General features: G+C 43.8%; 1 protein-coding gene across 3 annotated transcripts in view; it reads left to right on the top strand.

The window, feature by feature from the left end:
• LOC126457618 (phospholipid-transporting ATPase IF-like) overlaps nt 1-20,763 on the top strand; it is a 650,785-nt gene that overhangs the window by 465,033 nt on the left and 164,989 nt on the right. For all 3 annotated transcript variants that reach the window (XM_050094076.1, XM_050094075.1, XM_050094077.1), the window contains exon 2: nt 7,981-8,088. In XM_050094076.1, coding sequence (XP_049950033.1) covers nt 7,981-8,088 — 108 coding nt within the window. The remainder of the gene's footprint in view (nt 1-7,980; nt 8,089-20,763) is intronic.

Raw genomic sequence — 20,763 nt, 5'->3', positions numbered from 1 at the left:
CTATCTGAAAACTAGCCTTGTGCTGGCTTTCCCGTAAGTCTAAAAATAGCAGCAGCGATGTGCAGTATTGCTCTACATCCATATTAATTGTGGCAAAACTGGAAATTTTGTGCTGATGGTCTGAGAATACACTCCTGGAAATTGAAATAAGAACACCGTGAATTCATTGTCCCAGGAAGGGGAAACTTTATTGACACATTCCTGGGGTCAGATACATCACATGATCACACTGACAGAACCACAGGCACATAGACACAGGCAACAGAGCATGCACAATGTCAGCACTAGTACAGTGTATATCCACCTTTCTTAGCAATGCAGGCTGCTATTCTCCCATGGAGACGATCGTAGAGATGCTGGATGTAGTCCTGTGGAACGGCTTGCCATGCCATTTCCACCTGGCGCCTCAGTTGGACCAGCGTTCGTGCTGGACGTGCAGACCGCGTGAGACGACGCTTCATCCAGTCCCAAACATGCTCAATGGGGGACAGATCCGGAGATCTTGCTGGCCAGGGTAGTTGACTTACACCTTCTAGAGCACGTTGGGTGGCACGGGATACATGCGGACGTGCATTGTCCTGTTGGAACAGCAAGTTCCCTTGCCGGTCTAGGAATGGTAGAACGATGGGTTCGATGACGGTTTGGATGTACCGTGCACTATTCAGTGTCCCCTCGACGATCACCAGTGGTGTACGGCCAGTGTAGGAGATCGCTCCCCACACCATCATGCCGGGTGTTGGCCCTGTGTGCCTCGGTCGTATGCAGTCCTGATTGTGGCGCTCACCTGCACGGAGCCAAACACGCATACGACCATCATTGGCACCAAGGCAGAAGCGACTCTCATCGCTGAAGACGACACGTCTCCATTCGTCCCTCCATTCACGCCTGTCGCGACACCACTGGAGGCGGGCTGCACGATGTTGGGGCGTGAGCGGAAGACGGCCTAACGGTGTGCGGGACCGTAGCCCAGCTTCATGGAGACGGTTGCGAATGGTCCTCGCCGATACCCCAGGAGCAACAGTGTCCCTAATTTGCTGGGAAGTGGCGGTGCAGTCCCCTACGGCACTGCGTAGGATCCTACGGTCTTGGCGTGCATCCGTGCGTCGCTGCGGTCCGGTCCCAGGTCGACGGGCACGTGCACCTTCCGCCGACCACTGGCGACAACATCGATGTACTGTGGAGACCTCACGCCCCACGTGTTGAGCAATTCGGCGGTACGTCCACCCGGCCTCCCGCGTGCCCACTATACGCCCTCGCTCAAAGTCCGTCAACTGCACATACGGTTCACGTCCACGCTGTCGCGGCATGCTACCAGTGTTAAAGACTGCGATGGAGCTCCGTATGCCACGGCAAACTGGCTGACACTGACGGCGGCGGTGCACAAATGCTGCGCAGCTAGCGCCATTCGACGGCCAACACCGCGGTTCCTGGTGTGTCCGCTGTGCCGTGCGTGTGATCATTGCTTGTACAGCCCTCTCGCAGTGTCCAGAGCAAGTATGGTGGGTCTGACACACCGGTGTCAATGTGTTCTTTTTTCCATTTCCAGGAGTGTATTTTGTCGTAAGCACAAGTCTGCCGAGCTTCTAATAATGGAAATAACGAGAAATATGGGTGTGATTACTGAATCAGAAGTGAAGAGAAATCTCAAAAACGGTACTTTTCTAGTTGATGGCTGACATAATAGCAATTTTAGAGGCGTAGTTGAGACAGCACTTATTAAAAATTTGCTGTTGATGATTTGAGCTCCCATTTCATTAGGGAGAGGTTGACGAACCAAACCTGGTATCCCCAGAATCTAGTGCGATACAGTATTTAATTTTTAAAACTGTTTTTGGACGTCACAAGCCGACAAAAAGGATGGCCTGTTAGGTTGGTTTGAATTAATAGGAGGTGGCATTTCTCCGATCTCTGAACTGATTTTCTCAGCCAGTTACAGAGAGAGGGATCTACGGTTTAATGCAGATTCCGAACCACGGTGCAGCTAATTAAAAATCATATTATTTTATTGCAAGCCCTCTTATTGGTGTACGAACTACGTATTCGATTTCCTAACAATATGACTCTTTCTTTCCTAGCATTATTCCTACTGTGCGGGTCCGCCTAATGATGAGACTCGCCCATATTGCAGTTATCACTATTGTGTTATCTTTGGGTGGACATCATTCCTGTCGCCACATCGTATTTACAGTGTGAGGCAGGGTATTATTCTACGTACGTGATTCGTGTAAATTCTACGATAAAGTTCGTTCCGTGTGTTTTAGTACCTCAACTGTATTAAGGTGGCTACAAACGTAACTGCATGCTTGACAAACACACATGGTCAAGCATTTTGCACAGGCTGCATTGATGGAAAATATGCAGAGAGAGTTCATGAAAGTCGCTCATTTTATTTTTGTTACGAACACAGTCACAATATTGTTTTACTTGTCCCAGCAGGTGAAAATTATGAGATTCATTGTACTCGATTTTAGCAGAAACGCAGAACATCGGGTGGAGGTGTTCTGTATTCTGAAGAACAGCTGAACCCCATGTTCTGGCGTTTTTGCCGAAATCGAAAACAATAAATCCATAATTTTCACCTGCTACGACAAGTCAAACAATACTGTGAGTGTTCTTCAGAATAAGGAATTTTAGGAGATTTTGGAATGTATAACATGCTTTAATATAAACATAAGGTGCAAATCCCCCACCCCTCCCCCAATTAAGTATACATTATCTGAAAACATTGTTGGTCCCGTGACTTTTGTCTGTCACTTAGCACTTCTGTCTCCTCTGGCAATGCTTATTAATGAGGAAAATGCCGAATTGCCCGTGGTGCAGAGTGAATATTAAACTGTACGTCCCCCTACAGCTGCTTGTATAAATTAATTCAAGGTCGGAGGAAGAGAAGGGCACACCCCGTCCAATAAGACTATACCTAGCTGTGGTGTTAAAACCAACCTTCTGGTTGATCAAAGCATTACTCTTTCAATTGTATTTCTCTATCCAGACTTGCAGTAATGAGTAAAAAGAATCCCTCTATCATCCCAGAAAACGCTGGCCATAGTCTCTCTGGCAGAAGAACTCAACTTGACGCATTTTGGTGTAAGGCCACCGGTTTCCATCTCTGCTGTTGTTATTGTTTTGTCCCTGTCGTGATATGGGAACAAATAACCATACGAAATCATCCTTTATATGCTGTTCTGCAGCTACAGATTGTGCAAAACGCACTGTAATGATAGTCCATCATTTTCGCGGAAATCAACGCTCTGCAGAAGATATAGTCTTTACATTCTTCATAAAGTCCAAAATGGAAGCTCCATGAGCATCTTGGAGAAAATAGAAATCTACATACACTTGGCAAAAAGAGTCCAAATAACATCATAAATTAACAATCAGATCTCCGAAATAAAAAAAAATATATATCGAACTTCGACAAAATTCTTATTGGTTACAGATAATTCCGAACAAAAGACAATCCTAAATTTGACGTAAGATATAAATCGATTTTCATTAAATATAAAAACCATATGGCATGAAGTCGTCATGTTGCCTTGGTCTGTGAAGTCACCAGATCTGTCTCCAGTCGAGCACATACGGGACATCATCGTACAACAACTCCATCGTGATCTACAACCAGCATTAACAGTCCCAGTATTGCCCGACCAAGTGCAATAGGCATCGAACTTCATCCCAGAAACTAACATGCGGCAAACATGTTTGCATGCTTGCATTCAACATTCTGGCGGTTACACCAGTTATTATTAATGTACCAGCATTTCACTCTTGCGCTTACATTAACCTGTGTTCTTGCTGTGTTAATCACTTAAATATGTTCCCTAAACAAACGTATTTCATTACTCTACATTAATTATTTTTTGGTACTGCGATTTCTTTCCGTCGGTGTATTTTAGGAGGTGGTGATATAGACTAAATGGAATAAACCGTTCCATGTACAATATGTGATCAAAAGTACCCGGACACCTGACTCAAAATGACTTACAAGTTCGTGGCGCCCTCCATCGGTAATGCTGGAATTCAGTATGGTGTTGGCCCACCCTTAGCCTAGTTGACAGGTTCCACTCTTGCAGGCATACCTTCAATCAGGTGCTGGAAGGTTTCTTGGGGAATGGCAGCACATTCTTTACGGAGTGTTGTGTGTGTGTTTTGAGGTTTTCGGGCGCTAAGCAGCGTGGTTTACGGAGTGTTGCACTGAGGAGAGGTATCGATGTCGGTCGGGGAGGCCTGGCACGAAGTCGGCGTTCCAAAACATCCCAAAGATGTTCTATAGGATTCAAGTCAGGACTCGGTGCAGGCCAGTCCATTACAGGGATGTTATTGTCGTGCAACCACTCCGCCACAGGCTGTGCATTATGAACAGGTGCTCGATCGTGTTGACAGATGTTATCGCCATCCCCGAATCACTCTTCAACATTGGGAAGCAATAAGGTGCTTAAAACATCAATGTAGGCCTGTGCTGTGATAGTGCCACGCAAAAAAAAAAAGAAAAACAAGTGGTGCAAGCCCTCTCCACGAAAAACACGACCACACCCTAACACCATCGCCTCCGATTTTTACTGTTGGCACTACACACGCTGGCAGATGACGTTTACCGGGCATTCGCCATACCCACACCTAGCCATCGAATCGTCACATTGTGTACCGCGATTAGTCACTCCACGCAACGTTTTTCTACTGTTCAGTCGTTCAATGTTTACGCTCCCCACACCAAGCGAAGCGTCGTTTGGCACTTACAGGCGTGATGTGTGGCTTATGGCAGCCGCTCGACCATGAAATCCATGTTCTCTCACCTCCCGCCTAACTGTCATAGTACTTGCAGTGGATCCTGATGCAGTTTGGAATTCCTGTGTGATGGTCTGGAAGATGTCTGCCTATTACACATTACGACCCTCTTCAACTGTCGGCGGTCTCTGTCAGTCAACACAAGATCGGCCTGCACGCTTTTGTGCTGTACGTGTCCCTTCACGTTTCCACTTCACTATCACATCGGAAACAGTGGATCTAGGGATGTTTAGGAGTGTGGAAATCTCGCGTACGGAAGTATGACGCCAGTGACACCTAATCACCCGACAACGTTCGAAGTCCGTGAGTTCCACGGAGCACCCCATTCTGCTCTCTCACGATGTCTAATGACTACTGAGGTCGCTGATATGGAGTACCTGGCAGTAGGTGACAGCACAATGCACCTAATATGAAAACCGTATGTTTTTGGGGTGTCCGGATACTTTTTAGAACATAGTGTATCATACGTCGAGTTTTTAATGGTGCCAGAGATACAACTAAGTTTTCATTTAGCGCGTTGGTCATGGTATTGGTACTCCATTCGCTATGGGTGTAGTTATCGATTGTCATTTTTGTTTTAAAATTCAAGTTGTGATCGTAATTTGCTGGCCTATTCTACGTATCGTTTAAGCACACTGCACGTATTTACAAATGCTTAGTATGCCGATACGGTATTTGTACATGGGTTTTATAATGGAAGGGCTGCTGCTGCTTGCAGAGAATACGGTATGCGATTTCCAAACCACAGAGTACCAGATTCAAGAGCCGGACCGTCACGTCTCATGGCCACCAAGATCCCCGCACCTTACTCCGTAAGATTTTTGTCAATGGGGATACCATAAGGGCGGAATCTACAAAGACAAAATAAACACAAGAGACGAACTCTTCGTTCGAGTTATTAGTAATGCTCCAATCGCAAAAGGAAGCTAAGACGACCTCAGAACAGCTACACAGTACTGTTATCAAAAGAATGCGACAGTATACTGAAGTTGGAGACGAAAGCTATGAAAAGCAACTCTGAATTTAAATATTTGCCCTTACTTACCAGTTAGTTTCGGTTACATTCTAACAGCTGTGACCAGTAAAATCTGAACACATATTCTATCGAAGGTTTTATTCGAATTAGCGTATATTCCCAACTCTTAAAATATTTACCATTCCTCCTGAAAAATGCTGTATACTGATATCTGGGAGTGCCTCTGCGATTCTTTTTTTTCCCACCAACCCTTCAGCCATAGTTTTCAGCAATGATTCATGGTTTATTACTGGCAATTTTATTTTCAATGTACCACACTTGAAGCGTCTTGATTATCACAATGGCCTGAAGATGTAAGGGATACCTGAAATGTGTTGCACAAATCACGACGTTTGAACTGCACAAGGGTGGCATGTTGATAACATAACGCTGCAGAAAAACACGTTTTTGCATTAGCTTTTGGTTAGCATTCACCAAACGCGACATTCCTCTTACACAAAAGTATAAAACGTATCGTATTCTTTGTTCTGGTACGCCGATGACGTTAAGATGTTTCGTACACTTTTAACCGACGATCATTCGGTACCACACTGTGCTCTTTCTCGAGGATCTCCTGCGTGGCTGCACTTTTGGAATGTTCTTTATGTCAGTCGTCTTCAAGATCAGCGCCCGTACAAATATCCCCAACCTTTGCTCAGCCCAGTCTTGGCACTTTCATGAATGATGACGAAATAACGAGGACAACACAAACACCCAGTCATCTCGAGGCAGCAGAAGCGATTGATTCGCGCGTGACTGTAGAGGACGAACGTGATTCGAACGTTTCTCTCTCCGCTCAGGCCCTAACTGAAACGAGGCGTATGGCTTCGAACTGTCGATTTAACGTCTTTGGCCGTATTTCTGCGAACTGGGAAATTTTGAGATAACTGTTTCAGCTGTTCTAATTTCGCGTTTGTTGAGGCAACTACAGAGTTCGAAATTATATCCAGCATCCAAATAACCATTGCCCACTGGCCATGCAAGTATACACTACTACATTTTCACAGACCATTTACCATTAAGAGCATCAGTTCTGTAGTGACAGTAACGTGTATAACATTATCAGTTTCCAAAGCGCGCGCGCGCGCGCGCGCACACACACACACACACACACACAAAGAGAGAGAGAGAGAGAGAGAGGAAGATTAATTTTTAATTTTTGTCTGGTAAAAATTGATGACATTGTCCCAGAAATAAGTTACTACCAACACCCGCATCAGATAAAATTGTCCTTTGGTTATCAGGTGAATGTTAGAACTGGAAATCGTCGCCGAAATATTCCCAACTGTGTATCCTCTGACTCACGCCCAGCGTACTGGAATATTTAATTGGGAAGAAAAACGACTCTTAAATGAGCCGGGTCTCAAAGAGCCCTTTCTGTTCCTTCGACCGGAAAATGAAAAATGGGAACAACGGAAATAATGAATATCTCCCTCATTATCCTTTTTTCTCCAGCGATTCTACTGCATTACATGTTGTACATGTTACTGTAGTATTAGTTCCATAAACGATGTATGAATCTTAACTAATCGGTGTGATTTTAAATAATTGTAGAAATAATCCGACACCCTGCCTAGAGTCTCAATAAACAACTATTGTCTGTGTATATCGAATTCAGATTTTTATCTGTGTAAGACGCATGTTTAACTTCTCTGAACGTTGTCGTCTGTAGTAGCGCTGAGTGAGTGCGATATGGCAACACAGGAATTGTTGTTTGACTTGACGCTACGGTATGTGTCTATGATGTATAGGAATTAAATGTGTGCCACGCGTTTCGCTGATATACATATACCTGTGTAGAGTTTTGTTTCTCGTTTCCTTAGAGTTGGCGAGTTATCTTAGTTCCTGATAATCTATGAGATCAACACTGTGGGATTACGATTATCGATGTGCTCTTTGAAATGCAAGACGCATGCTTTCATTTAATAGTAATATAGCAACAAAGTAAGAGTTTGTTTTATATCCTTTAATTTGTTGTGCTTCGTGGCTCAGAAGCGAAAAAAGTTAAGTGGCGCTATTGAGAGGCTGTCGATGCTACAAAGACTGAACGCGTAATGGCGTTAAAACGCGCGGCGTGTGTGTAATTTACAGTGCGTCATAAAAACATTCATGATGTAATAGATTATGAATATGTTGTTTGTAGATACGTGTATGTGAGGTGAGCCGTATTTGTATGGTTGCAGGGTAACCGCGTGTCCTCTGTGGGGGACACCCGCAGCGTGTGGATTGGAGGTGCCCCAGCTACCGGAGAGCGCATCAAGTATCCCGACAACAGAGTCATCTCTGCCAAGGTAACCCTTCACACGTCCAGTTTTACCCTTTTTGTTGTTTCGCTCTTCCGGGATACCATGTACATGAGAAAGATAAGAACGGAAAAAGCTTTCAATAGCAAGATCACGTAAATTAGTCTTTATTGTTGATAACCAATTTCGACAGTTGTAGCTGTCATCTTTTAGTCTTCAAAACATTTTTGTTATAAAATTTGTTCCAGTATGAGTTAGTACCTGATGCCATGTTGTCATTATGGTGGATAAAATACAACTCTTTATACTCAGGTCTGTGGACAATAAAACCATTTACTTTTAAAAAAGCACCTTGTTCGCATGGAAATTTTCGCATACGTATAGGATTGCCTTGTCTACCTGGGACCTCGTCGGGACACTCTAAGATGGAGGTGTAGAAATGAAGTAAAAAAATTCATTTAATATAACTACTTTTTATTTAGAACACGCTTACATGGAACTTGTTGCGGCAGAAGTAGTTGGTACACCAAGATTTTACCTTTTTCAGTGAGTCTTTTTTCTCTTTGCGTATTTATAAAACTCCATGAAAGTCGGCTTGTTGATAAACTGGAACCATACGATTGATTCCACAGTCTCTGTTCTTTCATCAGTTCTCTGGTCCGACATCAGTGAAAATTCTCTTTCCACAATGGCGTTGTGTGCGGGATTAGAAAACAAATACTCGCATGTTTTAGTAGTTGACATTTGCGTTCAGGATTTTCGGTTTCCTTAAAAAAGTAAGTCCACCTTCCTTCCACCTGGTGTTTAGACTTCACCCTTCCGAGTCACGCATAGTTTCTATAAAGCTCTCCAGATACATATACTATGTGATCAAAAGTATGCGGACTGAAAATGACTTATAAGTTCGAGGGGCCCTCCATCGGTAATGCTGGAATTCAATGTAGTGTTGGCCCACCCTTTGCCGTGATGAAAGCTTCGACTCTCGCAGGCATACGTTCAATCAGGTGCTAGAAGGTTTCTTGGGCAATGGCAACCCATTCTTTACGGAGTGCTGCACTGAGGAGAGGTATCGATGTCGGTCGGAGAGGCCTCGCCGAAGTCGGCGTTCCGAAACATCCCAAAGATGTTCTATAGGATTCAGGTCAGGACTCGGTGCAGGCCAGTCCATTACAGGGATGTTATTGCCGTGCAACCACTCCGCCACAGGCCGTGCATTATGAACAGGTGCTCGATCGTGTTGAAAGATGCAATCGCCAACTCCGAATTGCTCTTCAACAGTGGGAAGCAAGAAGGTGCTTAAAACATCAATGTAGTCCTGTGCTGTGATAGTGCCACGCAAAACAACAAGTGGTGCAAACCACTTCCATGAAAAACACGACCACACCATAACACCACCGCCTCCGAATTTTACTGTTGGCACTACACACGCTGGCAGATGACGTTTACCGGGCATTCGCCATACTTACAGCATGCCATCGGATCGCCACATTGTGTACCACGATTCGTCACTTCACACAACGTTTTTCCACTGTTCAGTCGTTTCGCACTTACCATCGTGACGTGTGGCGTATGAGCTGCCGCTCGACCATGAAATCCATGTTTTCTGACCTCCCGCCTAACTGTCATAATACTTGCAGTGGACCCTGATGCAGTTTGGAATTCCTGTGTGATGGTGTGGATAGATGTCTGCCTATTACACATTACGACCCTCTTCAACTGTCGGCGGTCTCTGTCAGTCAACAGACGAGGCCGGTCTGTACGCTTTTGTGCTGCACGTGTTCCTTCACGTTTCCACTTCACTATCACATCGGAAACAATGAGCCTAGGGATGTTTAGGAGTGTGGAAATCTCGCGTACAGACGTATGACACAAGTTACACCTTATTACCCGACCACGTTCGAAGTCCGTTGAGTTCCGCGGAGCGCCCCATTCTGCTCTCTCACGATGTCTAATGGCCACTGGGATCGCTAATATGGAGTACCTGGCAATAGGTGGCAGCACAATGAACCTAATATGAAAACGTATGTTTTTGGGGGTGTCCGGATACTTTTGATCATGTAGTGTATACTCCTGAAAATAATTGCTACCTGAAATCTACACACTATCTTCAGGTATATAATAGTGTTTCCAATCATCACCCAATCTGGGTTTTCATATAGCGTCATCCAGTCAAATAATTGATATTTATTAACAGAAACAGCCCGTTTCGCTAAGTAATTTAGTGATATGGTATAGAAGGCCTTTGTCTCTTCCCCAAACTCGCAATGGTGTGCGTTTTATAACAAAAATTTTCTGAAGTCCGGAAGATAGTTACAACTGTCGAAACCGGTTGTCAGCAATTAAGATTAATTTATGCGATCGTGGCTTTTGAAAGTTTTTGTAAGTAAAACCTAGTTCGCTCCTTCTAAGATCTGAATACGAGAAAATTCAGGCAAACACGAAAGGTACATTGGATTCTTGATTAATTACGTTTGTGGAAAAAAATTCATCCTTCCTTACCTAGGAGCTATCCCATTTACTGTCCCCTTTCGGGTGATCCGCTTAAAACTAGACTTTCGTTTCAGTTGTCTCTTTTATTGTTTTCTGTTCTCTGATATACAGGGTGTTTCAAAATGAATATCGGTGTTTTAAGACTTTGTATCATTATCATATTCAACTTACAATTATAAATAACACATCAAATGAAAGACTAACTCAGTTTTGTTTGTATACGTATGCACATGCGCATGCACGTTTCCAGTATCTTCCGTTAGAAAGCGCACGTAGCAAAGATGGCTACTAATTAAAAGAAAGCTTTTTGTGTTTTATAGTTTGAAAGGACTAGAGCTATTACAACGCAACGTGCTTTCGGTATTAAGTTCCATTGTAATCCTCCGAGTAATACCATCAGTTTGAAGACACTATTGAGTCTTGAGGAGAGAGTGACCGAAGAACTTGTTGGACGAGTGAGTTACAAGCTCTAAAGTTTAAGAAACAGGATTGAAGCAGTTGTTGCAATAATTACTTAAGAGAAACTGATCAAGGTTTCGGAAGAATTCACCTGTTGACTCACCGAGTGCCACGTGACAAATGGTGCTCACACTGAATGCTTGTAATAAAAGCTGTTTGAGTTGCTCTTTCATTCAAATGCTACAAAGCCTTGAGAACTCGATATTTATTTTGAAAAACCCGGCTCAGTGATTAGCCGAAAGCCATGGGAAACCACTAACACACAAGAACAGTCGTCGAACAGACCGCACAAAACTAACTTAAAGGCCTATATCTCTGATACCAGTCGTTTGTAGAATTTTTAAACATGTTTTATGCTCGCGTATTACATTTCCAGAACCGAAAATCTCTTCTTCAGGAATCAACAAGGGTTCCGAAAGCGACGATCATGTGAAATTTATTCGCTCTGTTCGTCCACGAGACACAAAAAAAGGAAGCGACCAGGAAGATGTCGTGTTCCTTAATTTCTGGAAAGCGTTCGATATAGTTCCGCATTGCCACCTAGTGAACAAAATACGAGCGTACGGAATATCAGACCAACTGTGAGACTGGACTGAAGAGTTTGTAGCAAATAATTAACAGCACGTCATTCTAAATAGAGAGAAGTCTTGAGAAGTACAAGTAATTTCGGGTGTGACTCAAGGGAGTGTTGGAGGGCCATTACTTTTCACGGTACAAGTAAATGACGTAATAGATAACGTCGGAAGTTCGATGAAGCTTTTCGTGGGTGTTGTTGTTGTATACAGAAAAGTCGCAACGCTAGAAAATTGTAGCGGAATGCAGGACGACCTGCACAGGATCGACTCTTGGCGCAGGGAGTGACAGTTGGCCCTCAACACAAGCAAACGTAACGTATTGCGAATACATAGAGAGAAAGACCCTCTAATGATTACATGATTACAGAACTATCACTGGATGCCGTTATTTCCATAAAATATCTAGAAGTACGAGGGTGAGTCAAATGAAAACTAAACTTGTAATAACAAATCGAAATTTCGCGCCGTTATCCTGTAAATTGATAAGCATGCTACAAACAGCGTGCAGAATGGCCTGTAGGTGGCAGAATAGTGCAGATGCACACATACCATCGCAGTATCAGTATAAAGATGGCCGCCCCACCTGCGACTTGCACCAGTGAAGAACAGCGTTCTGTTATTCTGTTTTTGCGTAGTGAAGGTGTGAAACCTATTGAAATTCATCGACGAATGAAGGTTCAGCACGGTGATGCATGTTTGTCACAGCAGCAAGTCTACGAATGGAGTAGGAAGTTCGCAAATAGTGTGTCTTCAGTGGAAGATGCTCCTCGTCCAGGTCAGGCACAACGAGTTGTGACTCCACAGAACGTTGCAGCAGTTGAAGCCATAGTGAAGGAAAACCGCCGAGTGACACTGAATGACATTGCAGCATGTTTACAGATTAGTCATGGGTCAGCACACCACATTGTGCATGATTTGCTCCAGTTTCACAAAGCGTCTGCAAGATGGGTGCCACGGCAGCAGACTCCTGAAATGAGAGAACGACGTGTTGACGCTTGTGAAGAACTTCTTCGGCGCTTTGAACGAGAAGGTGATGGCTTCCTTGCAAGAATCGTTATTGGGAACGAAACCTGGGTTCACTTCCACTAACTGGAAACGAAGAGAGCGAGCAAGGAATGGCGCCATTCCTTATCACCAAAAACAAATAAGTTTCGACCAGAACCATCAGCAGGGAAGGTTATGCTGACTCTCTTTTGGGACGAAAAAGGCGTCATTTTGAAGCATTACATGCCTAGAGGGACCACTGTCACCAGTGCGTCATACACAGATCTCCTAAAAAATCATCTGCGGCCTGCAATCAAATCAAAGCGTCGTGGACTGCTGTCAGCAGGTGCCCTTTTGCAACATGACAATGCAAGGCCCCACACTGCCCGTACAGCAGTTGCACCAATCACAGACCTGCATTTTGAGTGTCTTCCTCGTCCACCATACTCACCAGACCTTGCCCCAAGTGATTTCCATATGTTTGGACCACTCAAAGACGCAATGGGAGGAGGGAAGTTCCGTTCTGATGAAGAGGTACGCCACGCGGTGCAGGAGTGGTTGCGCGGACTACCAAAAGAATTTTTTTCTGAAGGAATTTATGCACTTTATAAGCGCAGGATCATTTGAATTGAGCGTGCACAATAAATAATATTTTAAAAAATATTTAAGGTTTTCATTTGACTCACCCTCGTATATGCGCGGAGCGATTTGAAATGGAACGACCACATAAGACTGATCGCGGGTAAGACAGATACCAGACGGAGATTCGTTGGAGGAATCCTCAGGAAATGTAGTCCATCAACAAATGAAACAGCTTACCAAACACTCGTTGGACCAATACTTGGACATCGCTCGTCAGTCTGGGATCCGCACCAGATAGGATTGAATGAGGAAATACAAAGGATCTGGGGAAGAGCAGCACGTTTCGTTACAGGTTCATTTAGTTAGTGTAAAAGTGTCACGGAGGTGCTCACGTTCCTTATCACGGTGTGATCCATTAAAATTTCGAAAGCGTACGTTTCTAGAAGAGTCAACAGATATATTGCTTCCTCCTACGTGTATCCAGCGAAAACACGTGAAGGTAAAATTAGAGAGTTTAGAACCCACGCGGAGGCTTCCTGGCAATCGTTATTCCCACGGACCGTATGTAACTGGAACAGGGAAAGGGGAAAATGACAGTGGAACACAAAGTACCATCCGCCATATACCGTAAGATGGTTTGCAGAGTATAGATGCAAATGTAGAAAGAGTCACTCATCTGCCGCTGAAGCCTGTGTGGTGCATTCGTCTCCTTGCAGTCCTGGTGAAAATGGGTTCCTTTCGCCCCCACATTCAAATTGGCGGTCTGACACGGCATGCGGACTATCATCGCGTGTGCCTCTGTAGAGGCGACATGACGTCCACGGGCGCCCGTGCGATATCTTGGAGGGGGGGGGGGGGGGGGGCAGCTAGATCTGTAGGTAACGAGTATCTTTAAAATTATGGAAGACAAATGGTGACTTTAAGTCGACATAAAAAAGTTCCAGTTCCGACCCTCCTAAAAACATGCGTAATACCGACTTTTCAATCAGTTCTTGAAAGAAAAACAACTGACTAGTCTCTGACTACACTATTTTTTTTTCTTTCCATGAGAGCTTGAGGGGCTGGTTGCGAGAGGGTGCCCTCGATCCTCCCCCAGCCGGCCGCGGTGGCCGTGCGGTTCTAGGTGCTACAGTCTGAAGCCGAGCGACCGCTCCGGTCGCACGTTCGAATCCTGCCTCGGGCATGGATGTGTGTGATGTCCTTAGGTTAGATAGTTTTAATTAGTTCTAAGTTCTAGGCGACTGATGACCTCAGCAGTTAAGTTGCATAGTGCTCAGAGCCATTTGAACCATTTGAACTCTCCCCCCCCCCCCCCCCCCCTTTTTTGCCTCTGGGCATGAGCGCCCTTGGTGACGTCATTCGCCAGACACTTGAGCCCATGGTGCGCGTTGGTTTACGTGTGTAGTAACGTTGGCTCTGAGATACTGATGCTCTACCCACAACGCTGTTGACCTCAGACACTTTTTTATCTACACCATACGTACTTTGCTACAGACGAGATGTGTTTCACAGTAGTGAAGATGAACAAGTGCTAATAGCTCTTATGATTTGCACTTTAAATCCCATGATTACTGAACCACTTTTTTTTTCATGTTTTGGTCTGTACTACTGACTGCGCAAACTGACTTGACTTTCAAAAAAAAAAATGGTTCAAATGGCTCTGAGCACTATGGGACTTAACATCTGAGGTCATCAGTTCCCTAGAGCTTAGAACTACCTACTTAAACCTAACTAACCTAAGGACACCACACACATCCATGCCCGGGGCAGGATTCGAGCCTGCGACCGTCGCGCGGATCCAGATTGAAGCGCCTAGAACCGCTCGGCCACACCGACCGGCTAAGTTGACTTTCAGCACGATGGCTAATGAGAGTGACTTTAAATGGGACATGCCTCCATCGGCCACTGCGCCGACTGTCTACTGAGTTTCCGTGGACTTTGCCACCTGCCAAAATATAGAAACCAAAGAGCTTGCAGCAGAAGAGATTTGTTTTATAATATCGAAGATGAAGAAGTGCTCATAGCTCTTAAGGTATGCGTTTTAGAGCCCATGTTTACTAGACCTTTTTGCCTAGAATGATCGTTCCTGCCATAATCCTGAATATTGTCCATTCATCTTGGGACTCCTTGTATAACATAGATTTTCCACACCTCTTGTTAATATTATCTAATCGTTTGCAAAATTAAGTCTTTGTCTTACAGAATCAAAAAATTAACGACTTGATTTAAAATCTGAGATCTAAATACAGATGACTCCCAAACGTTTAGAGCTAAATTTATACTGATCCCAGAGGAGTTAAAATTGAGTATTTTGGAATAAAAAGCAATAATAGGAAATGAAGATTTCAGACAGTCTCGAGTGAGCAATGCATGTGAGGGATGTGTTCCTGAAATGATGATTGTGGTGTTACGTTTTAAAACAATACACAGTTCTACATGATTTGTGTTTCTATGAGGTTACATGAAGTTATTGATATCTGAATCTACAGTAGAAACTGTTGAGGAACTGATAGGTAGCTGTGCTTAATTTCTAACATTTTTGGTTCCCGAACGCACTTCTTCAACCGTATAAAACCGTCCCTCCCCTCCTCTCAGCCATAAAAATCATCACTTTTGATATTGTAAAACTTGTTATAAAACTTACAATTTGAAATCATTTTTTACAAAATGCTGTTCTGAAATTCAGGCTTTTGAAAGATACTTTTTTATAATGTTGTTGTTGTTGTTGTTGTGGTCTTCAGTCCTGAGACTGGTTTGATGCAGCTCTCCATGCTACTCTATCCTGTGCAAGCTTCTTCATCTCCCAGTACCTACTGCAACCTACATCCTTCTGAATCTGCTTAGTGTATTCATCTCTTGGTGTCCCTCTACGATTTTTACCCTCCAGGCTGCCCTCCAATGCTAAATTGGTGATCCCTTGATGCCTCAGAACATGTCCTACCAACCGATCCCTTCTTCTAGTCAAGTTGTGCCACAAACGTCTCTTCTCCCCAATCCTATTCAATACCTCCTCATTAGTTATATGATCTACCCACATAATCTTCAGCATTCTCCTGTAGCACCACATTTCGAAAGCTTCTGTTCTTTTCTTGTCCAAACTAGTTATCGTCCATGTTTCACTTCCATACATGGCTAGGCTCCATACAAATACTTTCAGAAACAACTTCCTGACACTTAAATCTATACTCGATGTTAACAAATTTCTCTTCTTCAGAAACGCTTTCCTTACCATTGCCAGTCTACATTTTATATCCTCTCTACTTCGACCATCATCAGTTATTTTGCTCCCCAAATAGCAAAACTCCTTTACTACTTTAAGTGTCTCATTTCCTAATCTAATTCTCTCAGCATCATCCGATTTAATTCGAATACATTCCATTATCCTCGTTTTGCTTTTGTTGGTGTTCATCTTATACCCTCCTTTCAAGACACCGTCCATTCCGGGCAACTGCTCTTCCAAGTCCTTTGCTGTCTCTGACAGAATTGCAATGTCATCGGCGAACCTCAAAGTTTTTATTTCTTGTCCATGGATTTTAATACCTACTCCGAATTTTTCTTTCGTCTCCTTCACTGCTTGCTCAATATACAGATTGAATATCATCGGGGATAGGCTACAACCCTGTCTCACTCCCTTCCCGACCACTGCTTCCCTTTCATGCCCCTCGACTCTTATAACTGCCATCTGGTTTCTGTACAAGTTGTAAATAGCCTTTCGCTCCCTGTATTTTACCCCTGCCACCTTCAGAATTTGAAAGAGAGTATTCCAGTCAACATTGTCAAAAGCTTTCTCTAAGTCTACAAATGCTAGAAACGTAGGTTTGCCTTTCCTTAATCTAGCTTCTAAGATAAGTCGTAGGGTCAGTATTGCCTCACGTGTTCCAATATTTCTACGGAATCCAAACTGATCTTCCCCAAGGTCGGCTTCTACCAATTTTTCCATTCGTCTGTAAAGAATTCGCGTTAGTATTTTGCAGCTGTGACTTATTAAACTGATTGTTCGGTAATTTTCACATTTGTCAACACCTGCTTTCTTTGGGATTGGAATTATTATATTCTTCTTGAAGTCTGAGGATATTTCGCCTGTCTCATACATCTTGCTCACCAGATGGTAGAGTTTTGTCAGGACTGGCTCTCCCAAGGCCGTCAGTTGTTCTAATGGAATGTTGTCTACTCCCGGGGCCTTGTTTCGACTCAGGTCTTTCAGTGCTCTGTCAAACTCTTTTTTACAATAAAAGCAATAAAACCGCAATATTTAATGTAAACAATAAGTGCTACCGTCTGTCCCGGTAGAAGTGTCACCTTGCTCCCTAGTTCTGCTCGATGCATATCAGCAGAAGTCGGCAGCCTTAATGACTGTGACGTTATGTTTTCAGTTCTGCCCATCGCATCACGTTGGCCACACACTTTCACGCTCACTGGTGCCGAAGGAGTGGCAAATCGTAGTTACGTTGCGATTTAATAGACACGTACATTTTTAAATCTCCGGTGGCGACTTGTTCCAGAGAGTTAAAGTAAAATCCGTGGGAGGTGCCGCAACGGCGTTCAGGCCGAAGTTAATCCCTGGTTGGCTGATGCAGAAGGCACTGAACCAGGGTTGTGTCCTTGAGGAAAGGGGGGAGGGAAAGTGAGACGGTCACAGTTTCCTACTTTCTCCTCTCGCCTTCTCCTCCCTCAAATAACAATTTACTGTCTCTCCCACTTTTAACGTACCACAGTTGCCAAGGATTTAAAAATAATAGGAAAATAAAATGTTTTATTGTATAAGGGCAGTCAAATGAAAACTACGCAGATGGAAAAAGTAAGCAACCCGTTTGTTATGCAAAAGTAATCGTCATAAATGTTAGTTCGTTTATCCCTCTATGAGACAAGACGGTGAATGCAATTTTTGCAAAGCTTCGAATAAGTTTTTCTGTTGCTTTCAGTTGTAGTGGAAGGTCTTTCCCTTTCTGTGTTATCTTACTGAAGTTCTGCCATTTGCTGCTTTTACTTGCGGACTCACGAACCGTGTCGGGTGCTGCTGACAGCAGCTTGTGAATAAACGCCCTGCCTGGCCGGAATGTTCTCTGCAGCCGGTCAGCCTGCATAGCTGCATTCCTTGCCATTTTAACACTGTTTTCATGCTACTTTATCTTTCGAAAATTGTCTACGAAACTTGAAAATTGATAGGCATAAAAATATACATGTCTTTAGCATTGGCGGGGGGGAGGGGGGGGGGAGCTTGATGATCCTCTTGACACCTCCCCCCCCCCCTCTTTGGATCTATGCCGGTCTCACAGTAGGACAGATAACAGAAATTTAAGAGTGTGGCAAAATTTCACGCACCTTTCTAATATCGCCTTCACACAGAGCCACTGAGAAGCATTTCTCAGTGGCTCTTCCGCTGGAAAAGTATTCGTTTAAATGGGTTCTTCCATGGAGATAAAAAAAAGAGGAAAGATGGCATTACGTCACAAACGTGAAGCCATTGTCCGCCATCTTAACTAGTCCAATACTTTGGGTTCACGGCATTCTGGGAGTATGCGTATGGAACGATTTGAAGTGGAATGATCATATAAAATTAATTGTTGGTAAGGCGGGTGCCACGTTGAGATTCATTGGGAGAGTCCTTAGAAAATGTAGTCCAGCAACAAAGGAGGTGGCTTACAAAACACTCGCTCGACCTATACTTGAGTATTGCTTATCAGTGTGGGATCCTTACCAGGTCGAGTTGACAGAGGAGATAGAGAAGATCCAAAGAAGAGCGGCGCGTTTCGTCACAGGGTTATTTGGTAAGCGTGATAGCGTTACAGAGATGTTTAGCAAACTCAAGTGGCAGACTCTGCAAGAGAGGCGCTCTGCATCGCGGTTTAGCTTGCTGTCCAGGTTTCGAGAGGGTGCGTTTCTGGATGAGGTGTCGAATATATTGCTTCCCCCTACTTATACCTCCCGAGGAGGTCACGAATGTAAAATTAGAGAGATTCGAGCGCGCACGGAGGCTTTCCCGCAGTCGTTCATCCCACGAACCATATGCGACTGGAACAGGAAAGGGAGGTAATGACAGTGGCACGTAAAGTGCCCTCCGCCACACACCATTGGGTGGCTTGCGGAGTATAAATGTAGATGTAGATGTAGATTCATATCCCCATAGTTCACCGTGGTGACACTTCCCCATGACGTCACTCTGCGTCCTATTACTAGAGCAAATACACATTCAAGAACAGAAAAACGTTCGAAATTGAATGGTAAACAGTAGCCTGCCAACGCTTTGGGCTCCTGTGGCGCTCAGTGGCGGACTACCACCACCAGTAGCCCAGAATTGCGACTGGCTTCCAATGTCGGCCTTCTTACGACGCCCTTCGGTGGTACTGCTGATCGACCAAGCAGCGGGTAACGTCGCCATGTTAAGGGCCCTTTCACGTGCGAGGCCGTGCTTCCAGCTGCAGAGAGCTTAGCGATTCGCGTTACATTGCTTCCTTTCACACGAGGGACTCAAAGAGCTTCGACCTCGGCTCACTGAGCCGCAATTTAGCTTGTCAAGTGAATCGCCTGCTACCAGCTTTACATAGAGCTTGTCGCCCTCCGCGCGGAGTTTCAGTACACATTATTGACTCAGCCAGATGCTAAGTATCTGTAAGAAGAATAGTTTTACAAAAATATATTAATGACAAGTATCACATTTTTAGAGAATGATACACAAGAGAAGTGGAACTATCTGATATTTCATATGTGAGGCACATTAAAAGATGTAGAGAAGAAAAGATTGATTATGTAGCAACTGACAAAACTAAATATATTTATTCTAACCTCCTGCAATTTTTGTCACCTGTTATTCGACACAAAATGTGCGTAACTAAAATATACGATACTTGTGTATTCCTCTTGTTCTAAATAATAGAACGCATTCAAATGCCGTCATATACATGATTCTTTCCAGAACATACTCTGACTTACGTGAAGAAGATAAAACGATCAGGAACGACGAATCTGAAAGGGATAGCGATCATTTGCCAGTTAGTATTAGTGAGGGAATACGGATCCCTTCAAAAACAAGAAGAATTACAAGCCAAGGCCTAAAATCAGACATAGACAAATATTTATTGTTTTACACCGAAGCATTGAAATTACACAGGAATGCAGAACAGTATCATCTGATGAGCATAATTTTTTTATTATTATTGTCTTTGGTAAAAGACGTGGCAGCTATTCCGGAACTGACTTCCATTATTTTGTTATGATGATCGTTTCTTACTATGTAGGTCGGCATTAAAAAATATTTTGCATTCAGTGGAGAAAGTTGATCGAAATTTCGTGAGAAACTTGCTGCTCTCCTTTAAACTTTCTCGATTTACTCCGTTAATCCTTCCTGGCAACAATCCCACACCGCACAGTAGTACTCCAAAAGAGGACGGACAAGTGTGGTATAACCAGTCTCTTTGGTAGACCTGTTGCGTATTCTAAGTATTCTGCCAATGAAGATTCGTAATTGTAATTCCTAGGTACTTAGTTGAATGTACTGTCTCTGGATTTGACTGATTGATCGTGTAACCGAAGTTTAACGCATTCCTTTTAGCACTCATGTGAATGACCTCTCACTTTTCATTAGGGTCAATTGCTAATTTTCCAACCATACCGACATCTTTTCTAAATCGCTTTG

This window comes from Schistocerca serialis, chromosome 2, assembly GCF_023864345.2.
Source record: "Schistocerca serialis cubense isolate TAMUIC-IGC-003099 chromosome 2, iqSchSeri2.2, whole genome shotgun sequence".
Lineage (NCBI taxonomy): Eukaryota > Metazoa > Arthropoda > Insecta > Orthoptera > Acrididae > Schistocerca > Schistocerca serialis.
Note: the sequence above shows the minus strand (reverse complement) of the source record. Positions and strands in the feature narration are given on the sequence as shown.